Raw genomic sequence first — 16,329 nt, forward strand, 5'->3', positions numbered from 1 at the left:
TGGAAGAGGTCATATTTGAATGTAGCTTTGAAAGACTAGGTAGGATTTGGACAAGCAGATAAAAGAAGAAATTGGAAGGGAGAACTACTTTTGTGAATCAGAATTATTATATGATTGCTTCTTATCCCAACTAAGAAATTTTCCTCATTAGATTTGGCTACCACAATGGAAGGTAGATTAGGTTATTTTTTTTTTCTAAAAGGGATTAATTTCAGGGAAGCACTTACATTTATAGAATATTCTTGATGATGGTAAAATAGATTCCATGTAGTTCCTATATTTTTCTAGGTGTGATATAATTTTCTGAGTCAAAATGTAACTTCTGTTCTTAAGCCAAAAGGACAAGAAACAAAATGTAGAGTCTAAAATGTTAACTTTTTTTTTTTTTTTTTGAGATGGAGTTTCACTCTTCTTGCCCAGGCTGGAGTGCAGTGGTGTGATCTTGGCTCACTGCAACCTCCACCTTCCAGTTTTAAGTGATTCTCCTGATTCTCCTGCCTCAACCTCCTTCGTAGCTGGGACTACAGGCACCTGCTATCACGCCCACCTAATTTTTGTATTTTTAGTAGGGACGGGGTTTCACCATATTGGCCAGGCTGGTCTCGAAATCCTGGCCTCGTGATCGGCCTGCCTTGGCCTCTCAAACTGCTGGGATTACAGGTGTGAGCCACTGTGCCCAGCCTAAAATTTTATCTTATTGATGACAATCAAAAGCATAAGATTTTAATCTAGGTGCAAACTTTTTAAAAATCTTCAAAAAAATTAAAAAATATTTTTATTTTTTATATTTATCTGAATCTAAGGGTTTATTATGTCATAATTAGAAAAATACAGTATAAAAATAAAATTAGAATTTTATATATATTTTTAGGTACTCCAAAAGTACTTTATAAGTTAATAATTACATATGATCTTGACCAGGCTCAGTGGCTCATTGCTGCAATCCCAACACTTTGGGAGGCTGAGATGGGAGGATCACTTGAGGTCCAGAGTTTGAGACTAGCCTGGACAACATAGCAAGACCCCATATCTACAAAAAAATTAAAAAATTAGAAAATTAAAAATAAAAAAGAATAAATATGATCTTTAGGATAAACAAATCTCTATTCACAGGACAAGTCAAATTCTCAATTTGGGGCCTCAGAGACCAAACTTCTATTAGGTAATTACTCTCCTCAAGGCTTACTTTATTATATGAGATCATTGTGTTCAGCCTCAGATGATGATGGAACTCCTGTCATACTTAAATCCTCTTAGAAGGGAGTAAGAAATTCCCCCAATGTGTGATACTGCTTTGAGCCTCTGGCCTTCATGCATGAGGTTTCTTAAGGCTGAACTGCCTTTCCCCACTTGTTTGCCAAACTATCTTTACTTAATCCTCAAGACTTAACTCAAACATCAACTCTTTGTTCATTTTATATTTCTGCTGTAACAAACTACCAGAAATTTAGCTGTTTATAGCAGCACAAACATGTCACAGTTCTGGAGGTCAGAAATCCAAGGCAGGTATTGCTGGGCTAAAATCAAGGCATTGGCAAGGCTGCATCCATTCCTAGGGCTCTAGGGAAGAATCTGTTTTCTCACCCTTTATTCATCATCTAGAGGCCACCCACATTTCTTGGCTTATAGCCCTTTCCGTCGTCTTTTTATTATTTTTTATTTATTTTTTGACAGAGTTTCCCTCTTGTTGCCCAGGCTGGAGCGCAATGGTGCAATCTCAGCTCACCACAACCTCCATCTCCCAGGTTCAAGCAATTCTCCTGCCTCAGCCTCCTGAGTAGCTAGGATTACAGGCATGCGCCACCTCGCCCGGCTAATTTTGTATTTTTAGTATAGACGGGGTTTTTTCTCCATGTTGGTCAGGCTGGTCTCAAACTGCCGACTTCAGGTGTTCTGCCCGCCTCAGCCTCCCAAAGTGCTGGGATTACAGGTGTGAGCCACCGAGCCCGGCCCCTCCATCTTTATAGCTAGAAACATCGCATCTCTCTCATCTTTCTTTCATAGCCACAGCTTCCTCTGACTACAGCCTGGAAAGGCTCTCCACTTTTAAGGATTTGTGATTGGGCCCATTTAGCTAGCCCAGAATAATCTCCCAATCTTAAGGTCCTTAGCCTTAATCACATCTACAAAATCCTTGTTGCCATGTAAGGCAACATATTCACAGGTCCCAGGGATTAGGGCATCTTTGTGGGGCTGTTATTCTGTCGAGCACAGTTCCGAGTCTGATTTCCGAGCTCCTACTCTCAGTCTTAAAATTTATCACTTGTTTGCCTTCTCAGTTTCTATCTTGGGATTCTGAGCTCCTTTAGAGATAAAAAATGTTCCTTATTTATCCTTCAGTACCTAACACATCCATGCTTGATGCATGATTTTTAAATAAGAGATAAAGGCCAAAGATGCAGCCAAAACTGTGGACAAAGAGTTAGAAGGTAAGGAAAATAGTTGTGGATTTGGATCAAGGCCTATGCTTTTGGAAGGTAAAGCATGTGAGGAAAAGGGGAAAAATACTATGAATTAGGAAAGATTTTATTTATTTTTTAAGTCAAGAATAGCTTTGCATGGTCACAATCTAAAATTAGCGTCAGATAAAGGAATCTGGCTGTTTAAACACAGTTGTGTATAATTCAAAATGGTGGGAGGCTTGCCGCGAGACCAATGCAGCGCTGGGGAGATGCCAGCACTCATGTGCTCCTCACTGGCATTTTAGGACTTGGAGAGCTGCAGACTTCGTTTGGATCCCGAGTTGGACCGGCACAGATATGAGAGGAAGATCAGCTTTGCTGGGGTTCTGGACGAAAATGAAGACTCAAAAGATTCTCTCCACAGCAGCAGCCACACTCTCAAATCAGATGCAGGAGTCGAGGAGAAGAAAGGTATGGAAACACAAAGGTTCCTTCATGTTTCAGGGTTTCTCATTTCTCATAGGATATTTGCACTAGGGTCTAAACTACAAAATTGTGTACCCAAATTGTTGACTTCCTACAATACTGACTGTGTAGGCTTTATGATGGAAAATCATGCTTGTTAGAAGTTGGTCTCTGCAGTCAGAGAGGCCTGGCTTCCAATTCCAGCTCAGAAACTCTCCATATTCCATTACAGCTATAAGATGAACCATTATTTGATTTACCAATAAGAAAAGAAAAATACTCCCAATTGAACTTTTACATAATGCTCTCTTATCACTTAGCTTGTCTTTTATTGGTTTTTTTTTGTTTGTTTGTTGCTTTTTTATTTGTTTGCTTTTTGTGAGACAGAGTCTCACTCTGTCTCCCAGGCTGGAGTGCAGTGGCGCAATCTCGGCCCACTGCAACTTCTGCCTCCCAGGTTCCAGTGATTCTCCTGCCTCAGCCTCCCTGGTAGCTGGGATTACAGGTGCCCGCCACCATGCCCGGCTAATTTTTGTATTTTTTTTCTTTTCTTAATATGCTTTTATTAAAATGTAAAGCATAATAAAATGAGAAAAAATAATATTATGTTTCTCAATTATCTTAACATCAATGGCATCTATTTGCACGAAATTCTTGGGCACCATTACTTAATGTGAAACTAATTTGCTAAATAGAATCTCGTTTTAAAAACTACACCTCTGCTAAACACTTGTAGGGCTAATCTCATCAATTAATAAAGCACTAGGCTTATTTAATCATTTTTGTGAAACTATGAAGACAGAAAGAACAGCTACAGTCTTTCTGCATTGCTAAATGCACATTAAACAAGTTCCATAATCATGGAATAGACCAGATATTAACCAGATATGAAGTTTTTATATTTGATTTTTTAAATGGGAGACTACTTTATGAGTCTTCAAGTAATATACTCAGCCTACAGGTTGCTTGTAATTTTTTCAATAGATAAGAATGACCTAGAAAAGTTATTTATGGAACCACGTTATTTAAGAAAGATAAAAGTGTTACAGCATTTACAGAATTTCTTTTGGCCTGGCTAAGGATGTTTTCTAGACAGTGGTATTTTAAAAATAGTTCAGTATTTTCCATCTGTACGTATCATTTCCATTATAATTAACTTAAATTCACCCACTTGTATGCACATACACACCTTGGCCTAATTTGGTCATTCATGTTTCTGTCACTCTGTCCCTAGGTCTTTTTATTTTTATTTTTTATACTTTAAGCTCTGGGATACATGTGCAGAACGTGCATGTTTGTTACATAGGTATAGACATGCTGTGGTGGTTTGCTGCACCCATCAATCTGTCATCTACATTAGGTGTTTCTCCTAATGCAATCACTCCCCTAGCCCACCACCCACGGACAGGCCCTGGTGAGTGATGTTCCCCTCCCTATGTTCATGTTTCTCATTGCTCAACTCCCACTTATGAGTGAGAACATGCGGTGTTTGTTTTCTGTTCCTGTGTTAGTTTGCTGAGAATGATGGTTTCCAGCTTCATCCATGTCCCTGCAAAGGACATGAACTCATCCTTTTTTATAGCTGCATAGTATTCCATGGTGTATATGTGCCACATTTTCTTAATTTTTGTATTGTTAGTAGAGATGAGGTTTCACCACTTTAGCCAGGCTGGTCTCAAACTCCTGACCTCAGGTGATCCACCTGCCTCGGCCTCCCACCAGGTGTGAGCCAACGTACCCAGCTGCTTGTCTTTTACTCTTATTGAAAAAGGACATTCAGACCTAATTAGAAGTAGTTTACTATTATTATTATTATATATCATTCTTGTGCAATCCTATATGTATATATATAAATAAAATTAACTGGTTAAGGTTTTTGTAAACTATCTTCAACTCAGAGTTTAAATGTCTTTATTACTTTTCAACTCACAGTTATCTAATGTCTATGTTTCTATGTGTGAGAATGTCCTCTGTGCCATCACAATGTTAGTGATGCACCATTTCTTAAATGGATTTATAAAAAAAGTAAAGTTTTTTGTGCTAATTACTTAAGCCAACTTGCACCCATATGAAGTTAGCCCACCTTTAGTCCCTCTTCAGCAATGTTGCTAAACACATCTGACTTACCCACCTCACCCACCCACCTACCCCTCACTATCACTTGATTCCTTAGGGTTAAAAGATCCTGTCACTCATTCTGTTTAACTTTTTGCTGGCGCTTTACATTTTCACACAGACAAGCAATAACAAAAGTGTCACAACTGCTACCTGGTGCAAGTGATCATAAGATGTCATCTCTTGCATGACAAATACCAATTTCCAGATATGTTAAAATGTGAACAAGTTGTGCATCTTAAGATGGGTGATATTTAGTAACTCAGTATGTGGCCTTGTCCAAGTTATTTACCTTCTAAGCCACAGTTCTCTTTTCTGTAAAACTGGGTTAACACCTACTGCATTGCGATGTTGAAAACTTTTAATAAGACAATGCAAGTGAAGTGTAAACTTAAAAACTGGTGAATTGTAGGTACACAATAAATAGCTATTGTTGTTGGGTTTTTAAATATACATAATAAGCATCTAGATTAGAACCCACATAGAAAATCCTAATTATGAACTAAAGATTGCAAAGTTTTAAGTTGCCCTCTAGAGCCTCCTTTAAACTGCCAACTTCACTATTTGATTTTGCCATTTTAAAAATTCCATTGCCTTTCCATGTTTTTCCCATGAATTTCAATTAAAAGAACATCTGCACCTTTGCTAGAAGAGTCAAAAATGATTTTATGTGTTGAAGTATTTTGTAGCATCCTATAGACAATGACTCAATAAATTTTGGATAACAACAAATGAACGATTCTTAGAAGGAATAGCCCTGTGTAGAGAAAACACACAATATTTAAAAGGGAATAGATATACATTGGGAAAAGTTTGAATAGTTCAAGATCAAAATGTTTTCACAACATTTTTAAAATACAGATAATCATATATCATATTCTATTGAATTTATGGCCAAAAGAAGCCATGTTGCAGGAAGGATAAGTCAAGTCTTGAGCAATTTTTGAGTATGAAGAAGTATCAAATGAATATTTTTTCAAATATTACTTACTTCAGACAATTATACTGCATATGATGAGAAGCTTCCCTCTTTTAAACATATCCCAAAGAGATTTTAATTTAGGAGGCAGTCTTTTCTTTCCTTATTCAAAGTAATTATGCTAATTATATTTAAGATAGTAGATAATTACTAATATTACACAATTAAACTTCAGCAGAGTAAAATTTACACCATTTTATAAAATAAAATATCTGATTAATTTTAAGAACTTTAATTTGATGATTTTTATTCATGTAAATTGGCTTTAATATTTCAACACTCAAATGCTGAATATTTTTTCTACACACAGAATGGTTATGTTAACATATGAAAGTTGTTTAATAAACAAAGAATGGAAAACTGGAGTTATAAGTTAAATGAGAATATATCCATAAAATGTCCTTAATCAGTTGATGAAAATCTTCCCAAAGATTCCTAAATATTCCTTAATCCATTTGACAAGCTGTCAGCTACTAAAGCCAATATGAAAATGAAGACAATAGAGACACTGCTAATTACAGTTTTTAAAATTTTATACCATTTGGTTTTATAAAACCTTAAGATGCTAGTTCTTGAAATAAACACCCTGAGGACAATTCAGATTCTACCAGGAAAAATTCAAGTGAAATAATCATTTAGAATAGTAGGAGATGGGTCGGAAATGTATGCAAAGGGCAAACAGGGTCTGGTAGATGTGGTTAGAAATTTAATTTTGTTTCAAGTGCATTAGAGTTTTGATAGGTTTTACCAGAAATGTGATATAAGGTGTGTATTTATGATTTATGCATTTAAAAGATGACTTAATCTATGGGAGCAGAGGGAAAGGTGAAGCAGTTATGTAGTTACATTAGTACAGGGAAAAGGGGATGGAGCTGTCAAAATCCTACGATATTTTGAAATGTACAGCCAGCAGGACTTGCTAATTGATACAATGTGAGGTGAAAGAAAAGGCCAAAGATGTTTTATCCAATTTAGATGGATTTGTTTCACTTTTGTACTAGTTCTTGTTGTCATGGAGATAAAGGCTAAAATTCAATGCTGCACAATCTCAACTGATGTTTTTCATGTACAATACCAAATATAAATTCTAACTGCTGTGCTCCTTGTAAATAACCAGTGCCATAATTCTGAACTGTAATTTTTCAGTGCTATAGGATATCTCCAACTATCCTTTTTGGTGGAACAAGCTCTCAAAATTAAATTTCTTTCTGATTACATTAATTTGAGTTTATTTTGCTGCATCTGTAGGCCAAAAAGTGTCATAAAATTGGGCAAATAATATTAGTGTGTGCCTCTGTAAAAATCTAAGAATTATCTGTTTAATATTTTCTGTGCTTCCGAATCTACTTAGACATGAAATTGCACTCGTAGTCATTACAAAATTTTAATTATTTTCTGTTTCAAACATATTTCAGATAGGTGATAAAGCCTTAATTAAACATAAAAATAATATTGAAAAGTATACTGTGTGAGTTTTGTGCTATAATTAAAATGCAGCTTTATGGTTCATAGCCTTTGTGGGATTTGTCTAACTGTGCTGCAAGAAATTCCATCCAGATGTGAAATTCTACTGAGATGTGTTCAGGGAGCTCCATGGGGCCTTTGCCAGCTGTGTGGTGATAATTTTAATCTTTCTCCATCACAACAGTAAATCAGAACTTTCACATTATTCAGCAGGAATTCTTCTGACCTCCTTTAAATGGCATTAAAAGTATACATTTAGCTAACGTTTTAGTTATACAAGTTCTATCACAGTCACATTAACTCACTTATGAATGAGAAACCTGAAACTAACATGCAAACTTTCTGATTAGGAATTTTAAAATATTAATAACTGTGCCTTAAACAATTAGTAAGAAATCTTGTTCATGTCTTAAGAAGGTAAGCTTATAAAATTGGCCCCTTCCTGGTAATGGACTTTAAACCCTGAAAACTTACTTTATCCCACCCTTATAAAATCAGTGTGTGAAAACACCAAATCTTGAAAAGGAAGGAGGTGTGTATATGACTATGGAAAATAAGGATGCTGTTGATTTAAAGAAAGATAGGTTCAAGTTTAAATGCATTTCTTTTACCCGTTTATTTTCCTCACTGATTACTATTTCTTCCAGAACACTAAAGATGAATAATGCATATTCTTCTTGGTATGCATAGACTGTTTTAAGTTTGGCTCGGGGGGGTTGCACCATTTGGAATCACATCTCACCCAGCCTTTTGACTGAGAGGAGGATAGTATGAAGTCATTAAGTGCATTGAAAATGGAGCCATTTCACACTCATGCTCACCCAAAGCACCCCAGTGAAGACAGATTGTTTAGTGCCTTTTCTGAGGAGCAGAGTGGAAGCCACTGCTGACTATTGGAGAGAGAAGCACCTTTGGTTCTTATTTCTGAATGAGGTATTCCAAAATGAAGGGGTTTACGTGACAGCTTACAGAAGTCTGTAAGTCCCATTTCGAAAGGAAAGCAAAAACAAATGGTTTGTGGTTCTCTTGAATCAAGGAATCCCGTGATACAAGTGTACTAACAGTCCTAGTTGATGCTGCCCCAAAGGCACACTCATGCTAGTGAAACCTGGGCCAGAAAGAGAGCAGGTTGTTCCCAGTTCCGATGAGCTTTGTGTCCAAGAAAGAAGCTGCACCAGCCCTTCCAGATGGTTCCTGCAGGACTGGGGGCTTGGGAGAAGCTCCTTGTCCAGAGTGCTCATCCAGGCCAGCAGAGGAGGCTGATCAGGGACAAGTTGGGGAGAGATGGATATAACACTGGCTGGGGAACACTAGGGGGAAAAAGCCCTATTTTATTCTTTTAATACAGTTCCCAGCAGGAAGATCAGGATAGGAGGTTCTCGCCTGCTCCAGATTAAAGGAACCCGCAGTTTCCAGGTGAAGAAGGGGGGTTCCTTGTCCAGCATTCGCCGGGTCGGCAGCTTAAAGAGCAGCAAGTTATCACGGCAGGACTCAGAGTCTGAGGCTGAGGAGCTGCAGCTGTCCCAGAGCAGGGACACTGTCACTGACCTAGGTAACATAGAGGAGTGGGGTGTGCAGGGACGTGGGGGGTAGGAAGACAGGGCCCAAGTCCCAAAAGAGCTGAAGTCCATTTTCTTACACATAAATAGATGGAGGGCAGAGCCATAGGGTAGACAACCTGTTCAGCCTGAAAACCATACTACCCTTGGTAGAGCAAGGCAGCTCAAGCCTTGATGTGCATATGGGTCACTGGAGAGGCTTGTTAAAATGCAGATTCTGATTCAGCAGATCTGGGGTGGGGATCTGAGATTCTACATGTTTAACAAGCTTTCTGGTGGAGCCGATGCTGCTGATTTCAAGGACGACACTTTGAGCAGCAAGGATGTGGAGTATTCATTAGGGAAAGAAAACACTTTAATGACAAGGACAGTCTTTGAAATTCAGATGCTTGTGTATTCATTCTTTTGATCAGAACATTCAATGTCAAATGTAATTCCCTTGGGGAGGACTACCTAAAGATTCTCTATATTTTAAAGTCTCTATTTAACAGTATGAACAACCAAAATCTCAGAGAGTAAAGATTGTCTAGACCTGACAATGAGTGATCTTCAACAAGTCATTTAGCTTCTCAGGGATTTGTTTTCTCTGACTACACAGTGAGAATAATTCTTGCCTACAATGCAAGGATGCTCTAAAGATAAATTAGAAGATGACCATACAATGTGTTAAACACCTGAGAATGAAATCAGTGTACAGTCAAAGCATGAAAGTTATAGATTGTCATTGTAGGCTCTAAAGAGATTTCAAATACCAAAATATGGCAGTCCAAAATATGGGCCCTAATTAGTATCTTAATAGACAAGCAAAAGATTAAGTAGGCATGAAAGTAGAACTCACCAGCTGCCTAACATTAAATATTAGGTAAAAGTTGAAGCACATTCACTTTGCCATTCAGTTTCTGTATGCAAGGCAAAATAGAAAGCTCTCCTTACTAGGTAAGTAGTTTCAAAAGTCAGCAAGAAGTGTGGATAAATTATCGATCAAGTCTGCTGAAATAAAAGCTGAGTATATTTAATCAAAGAAGGTTTAAAATAGAAAATGCTTCTGTATCCACCCACCCTCGCCTTTGAAAATAGCTGATTTATGCATTACTTAAGATTCAGCTTATTTCTTAAGGAGACATTTTTTTAAAGTATATATGACTTCTTTTTTTACAAGTCTGAAGCTAGAGCATTATCATCAGTTAATTTGGGGAAAAATTATTGCAATTAATTATTTAAATTGATCGATTTATCCTGACCAATTGAGTCAAAATAGCCAGGTTGAAAACATTGTTTTGTCATTAAAAAGACCTATAAAAGTTTTTAGATTTGAGGGGAAAGCTTTGTTGTGTAGTCTACCAAGTAGGGAATTCTTGAGAGATATTTCCTTTATACTTTCACACAGAGAGGAGTTTGGACACAAGGGCTGTCCACAGTTGGACATGATTGCTTCCAAATTTCCTTAGTTTTTCAGAGGTACCTGCCCATCTTTGAAATAGCTCTGGTAGCAAAGCCTGGTGGCTAGAGCAATAGCACTAGCTGCAGTCACAGAACAGTGGAGGCAGCAGTCACTCTGAGGCAGGTTAGTTGCTGTCCCTCCTTAAATACACCTGGTCAGTCTGGAATGGATTTGGGCGCACTCAATCAATAACTGGCTCATCTCAGCAATTCAAGGACTTGACTCTGTTTTTTTTTCTCTGCTCCCATCTCTCAAAATGGAAGCCACCATAACAGAGATCATAAATGTCTTTGAAATTGCCAGTTCAGCTGGTGGTGAAGGGAACAGCTCCTGTTAATATTCCTCCAACAAAGTCAATGCTATGCCCTGTAACCCACTGGGCCATGGTAGTCTGCCCTAGGATTCAGAAGCGTGGACAACTATACCATACCAACGTGCTCTCCAGGGAGACCGAACACTGAAACCTTTCTTGGTATTTTTCTTTTGAAGAAGGGAGTCCTTGGAGTGCAAGCGAGCCCAGCATTGAGCCAGAGGGAATGAGTAATGCCGGCGCGGAGGAGAATTACCACAGAAACATGTCGTGGCTTCATGTAAGTAGGAATCTCAGAAACAGCTCTGAGATCAATTTCTTTTGGCACTGGGGAAGATCCAAGGAGGGAGGACAAGAGATTATACTAAATCATCATTCCAATCTAGCCTCCAAGAGAAAGCAGGGGCTTATGTTTTACCTGAATATCTCAACACTCTCTAGGATTGGTATTCTGCTGGATTGTACTCATCTTAAGCTTAACTAAGACCAAGTTTTTTTTGGTTATGGCTGGCTTGCGGGTCACCATAAGTCAGGGAAAATCTTGAGGCCAGGTTGGTGGTCAAGATAACCTGAGTGACACAGCGTAGGTATCACCATCAGTTTTAAACAGGTTACTGCAAATTTTGAGAGCAAGGTCATGGTGTTGCTCTTGGGTGTGTATTAGATCAAATTTTAAACTGGGGCAAGGACACTCTAAGATGGTGAATGTCGTATGTCCAAGGGTGAGCCAGAGGGCACAGGCAGGAGGTGATCCCAAGGAAACTCTGGGCATGGGGTAGAGTCCAAGACTTGAGCTGAGCATGAAGAAAGAAGTAAGGAGAAAGGTAAGGGAATGTAACCTCAGTTGTACGAGTGGCAGGGTATCCCCAGGACCATCACAGGGGTCACCATTCACCCTGATTTTAATCTGACTTCCTGGAAAAGTCAGATGAGCACTAGCTGGTGCATAATGGTCCTCGGATATATGGTGGCTCACCTTCACTGTGGAAGCAGTCACCAGAACTGACTGATTTGAGAATCTCTGAGGCAGCTGTTTTTTTAAGGTAAACTTTTTAGTGAACTCTAACCTACCCACTGAAAAGCATACAAAACCTATGTATACAGCTCAATACATTTTTATGAAGTAAATACATCTGTGTAACCACTGCCAGGTTGAGAAAACATTATCAACACCTAAGAAATCCTACGCAGGTCCTCTACCAGACGCTACTCTTCCCTGACGGTAACCACCGTTCTACCTTCTAACACCATAGATTCGTTTTGTCTGTTTTTGAAATGCATGTAATTGGCATCATATACTACTATTCTGTTGTGTCTGGTTCCTTTTCCTCATATAAATGTAGGTCCTCCAATTTTGTTGTTCTTCTCCTTCACAATGGCCTGGTCTACTCTTGGCTAGACTCACATCCATTTAGAATCACCCTGACTGTTTTAATTAATTTAAAAAAAAAACTTCCAAAGCAGACTTGAGTGTAATACATAGATGAATTTAAATGAATCATATCTTTATGATATTGAATCTTCCAATGTTTAAAATGGTCACTCCACTAATGTCTGTTTCTCCATTTATTTAGAGCTTCTTTAAATGTCTTTCAATAATGCCTTTTAGTTTTCTGTGTAGTGTTCCATAAATAAACACCTCTGGAAGCATTGTGTAAGAACAGTGCTATTTCTTCTTTAAATATTTGGAAGAAATCACTGGCCACGCCTTTTAAACCTAAAAATTTCTTTATGGGAGAGTTTTAAATTACAGATTCAGTTTTATGTAATACAGCTAAGACCATTTAGATTTTATATTTCTTCTGGGAGCAATTCAGGTAAACTGATTTTTTTTGCTAAGATTTTTTTCATTTAATATCAATATTCAAATTTATCAGCAAAAAGGTTGTTTATAATATTCTGTTAAGATCATTTTAAATTCTGTAGGATCTACAGTGATTTACATTTATTGTTTTTGATATTGGTGGATTGTCTTCTCTTCTTTTTTAAATAGTGTCTTTCTAAGAGTTTGTCAATTTTGTCTTTTAAAAGAACCAGAACCAGATTTTCATTTTGTCATTTTTAGAATGTTGAATTTTTGTTTTACTAATATTTTCTATTATCTTTATTACTTTCTTCTACTTTTTTTGAGTTTAATTTGCTTTTGTTTTTTTCTTAACTTCTTGACACGGATACTCAGATGATTGATTTGCAACCACTTTGCTAACATGAATTTAAAGCTATAAATATTATCTAGAAGCAGTTTTAGCTGCATCATGCAAGGTTTGATATATGTTCATATCATTCAGTTAAAATATTTTAAAATTTTCATTGTGATGTATTCATAATTGATCACAGATTTTTTTTAAAAAAATTATTTTTAATTTTTGGGGGTACATAGTGTGTATATTTGTGGGGTACATGAGGTGTTTTGATACAGGCATGTAATATGAAATAATCACATTAAGAAGAATGGGGTATCCATCTCCTCAAGCATTTATCGTTTGTGTTACAGACAATCCAATTACATTCTTTTAGTTATTTTTAAATGTACAGTTATTATTGACTATAGTCACCCTATTGTGCTATTAAATAGTAAGTCTTACTCATTCTATTTTTTTGTATTCATTAACTTTCCCCACCTCTCCCTCAACCCCCTACTACCCTTGCCAGCCTCTGGTAACCATCTTTCTAACTCTCTATGTCCATGAGTTCAATTGTTTTGATTTTTAGATCATCCCACAAATAAGTGAGAACATGTGATGTTTGTCTTTCTGTGGCTGGCTTATTTCACTTAACATAATGATCTCCAATTCTATCCATGTTGTTGCAAATGACAGGATCTCATTCTTTTTTATGGCTGAGTAGTACTCTATTGTGTATATGTACCACATTTTCTTTGTTCATTCGTCTGTTGATGGACATTTAGGTTGCTTCCAAATATTAGTTATTGTGAACAGTGCCAAAACAAACATGGGAGTGCAGATATCATGATCAAGTCCACAGCTGATAACTTCAATGTATGAATCTATTTTCTTTACTCTTCTTGGTCCTGCTCCTAAAATGCCTTGTAATTATATTGACTAAACATGGTGTATAAAAAAAATTATAGAGGTGCAGTGGTAGATACATGCCATTATACATTTGTTAAAATTCATAGAATGTACAAAGCAAAGCGTGGACCCTAATGTAAACTGTTGACTTTGGGTGATAATGGTGTGTCAATATAAGTTCATTGATTGTAATAAGTGTACCACTCTGAGGCAAGGTGTTGATAGTAGGAGAGGGTGTCATGTATGCAGACAGTGTATATGTGGGAACTCTCTGTACTTTCTGTTCAATTGTAATGTGAAGCCAAAACTGCTCTAAAACATAAAGTTTATTAATTAAAAAAAAAGCACTGGGGCTCTAGTTGATGTTTTCTCTTTCCAGAGAGGATTCACCCTGTCCTCTGGCAGACAACAAAGAAGCAGATCACCTCAGTCCAGTCAGGGACTATACTAGCTGGACTTGGACTATTTCTAGCCTGTCCTTCCACATCCTCTACACACACCTTTTAATATGAAGATGTCCAAGACTCCCAGTGAGAGTCTGGGGTATGTCACAGGGCCTCTCATTCTTGCTGAGTCAGGAACTACAATTTGTGTTTCCCCATCACAATGAAATTGCCAAAGTCTCTACTCTGTCAGCTGGTCTTTGCTTCTCTTCTTAGCTACTCAATCAGCCAATGCCTAGAAGGGAAAACTGTCACCCAGTGTCAGTCGGACTTATTTGGACCTCATTTCTCTACAGGGTCTAGACTATTCAGTTTCTCCCTTCTTTGGTAATTCCAAATTCTAATTTTTACCTCCTAGCCCCCATGAGATTGCCTAAGGCTCTGCCTAGCTTCTTGGCCAGTTATGCCTAAGATGTAGCAAATGTCTCAAGGAGAAATGTGATGTGTCCTCACATTGTCCTCACCTCAGCGAATATCCTTTCTCTCCACATCATACCCTTCATCCTGACTGCCTCACTGTCTTATGCATTCAAATATGTATATTTATGTATCATGTCTGTGTGTATACAGGCATACCTCATTTTATTGTACTTCACTCTACTGTGCTTTGGAGATATCGCATTTTTTACAGACTATAGGTTTGTGGCAACCCTGCAATGAGCAAGTCTGTTGGTGCTGTTTTTCTAATAGCATGTGCTTACTTTGTGTCTCTGTGGCACATTTTGGTAGTTCTCACAATATTTCAGGCTTTTTCATGATTGTCGTTTTTTATGGTGATCTGTGATCAGTGATCCTTGATGATATTATTGTCATTGTTTTGGGACACCATGAACCACACCCATATTGATGTTGAACTTAATCAATAAATGTGTGTGTTCTCATTGCTCCATGGACCAGCTGCTTCTTGTCTCTCTCCCTCTTCTAGGGCCTCCCTATTCCCTGAGACACAGCAATATTGAAATTAGGCTGATTAATAACCCTACAATGGCCTGTAAGTGTTCAAGTGAAGGAAGAGTTGTGTGTCTCTCACTTTAAATCAAATGCCATAAATGATTAAGCTTAGTGAAGAAGATATGTTGAAAGCCAAGATGCACTGAAAGTTAGGCCTCTTGTACCAAAAAGCCAAGTTGTGATTTCAAAGGAAAAGTTCTTGAAGGAAATCAAAAGTGCTACTCCAGTGAACACACGAACAATAAGAAAGTGAAACAGTGTAATTGCCGATATGGAGAAAGTTTTAGTGGTCTGGACAGAAGATCAAACCAGCCACAACATTCTCTTAAACCCAAAGCCCAATTCAGAGACTAGGTTTTAACTCTTTTCAGTTCTGTGAGGGCTGAGAAAGGTGAAGAAGCTGTATAAGAAAAGTCTGAAGTTAGCAGAGGTTGCTTCATGAGGTTGAAAGAAAGAAGCCATCTCCATAACATAAAAGTGCAAGGTGAAGCAGCAAGTACTGATGTAGAAGTTGCAGCAAGTTATCCAGAAGATCTAGCCAGGATCATTGATGTAGGTGGCTATACTATAAAATGATTTTTAATGTAGAAGAGCCTTTTGTTAGAAGAAAATGCCATCTGGGACTTTGGTAGCTAGAGAGAAGTCAATACCTGGCTTCAAAACTTAAAAGAACAGGCTGATTCTCTTGTTAGGGGTTAATGCATCTGGCAGCTTGAAGTTTCAGTCAGTGCTCATTTGCCATTCTGAAATTCTAGAGCCCTTAAGAATTATGCTAAATTTACTCTTCCTGAGCTCTATAAATGGAAAAATAAAGCCCGGATGACAGCCCATCTGTTTCACAGCATGGTTTCCTGAGTATGTTAAGTCCACTGTTGAGATCTACTGTTCAGGAAAAAAAACAAAAAAAAATTTCTTTCAAAAGATTGCTGCTTATTGACAATGTGGCTGGTCACTCAAGAGCTCTGATGCAAGTGTGCAAGAAGATTAATGTTGCTTTCATGCCTGCTAATGCAGCATCCATTCTGGAGCCCACAGATCAAGGAGTATTTTGACTTTCAAGTCTTATGATTTAAGAAGTTCATTTTGTGGCCAGGTGTGGTGGTTCACACCTGTAATCCCAGCACTTTGGGAGGCCGAGACAGGCGGATCACGAGGTCAGGAGATCAAG

The 16,329-nt window shown here is 37.8% G+C and overlaps 1 protein-coding gene across 16 annotated transcripts in view; it reads left to right on the plus strand.

The window, feature by feature from the left end:
- The window catches only part of UNC80 (unc-80 homolog, NALCN channel complex subunit), a 228,359-nt gene that overhangs the window by 114,060 nt on the left and 97,970 nt on the right, over nt 1–16,329 (plus strand). For 13 of the 16 annotated variants that reach the window (XM_055109063.2, XM_034955043.3, XM_034955036.3 and 10 more), the window contains exons 26-28: nt 2,708–2,873; nt 8,774–8,977; nt 10,915–11,015. In XM_055109063.2, coding sequence (XP_054965038.1) covers nt 2,708–2,873; nt 8,774–8,977; nt 10,915–11,015 — 471 coding nt within the window. The remainder of the gene's footprint in view (nt 1–2,707; nt 2,874–8,773; nt 8,978–10,914; nt 11,016–16,329) is intronic. The other 3 variants (XM_034955047.3, XM_034955045.3, XM_034955046.3) reach the window with 1 other exon arrangement.

Source organism: Pan paniscus, chromosome 13, assembly GCF_029289425.2.
Source record: "Pan paniscus chromosome 13, NHGRI_mPanPan1-v2.0_pri, whole genome shotgun sequence".
NCBI lineage: Eukaryota > Metazoa > Chordata > Mammalia > Primates > Hominidae > Pan > Pan paniscus.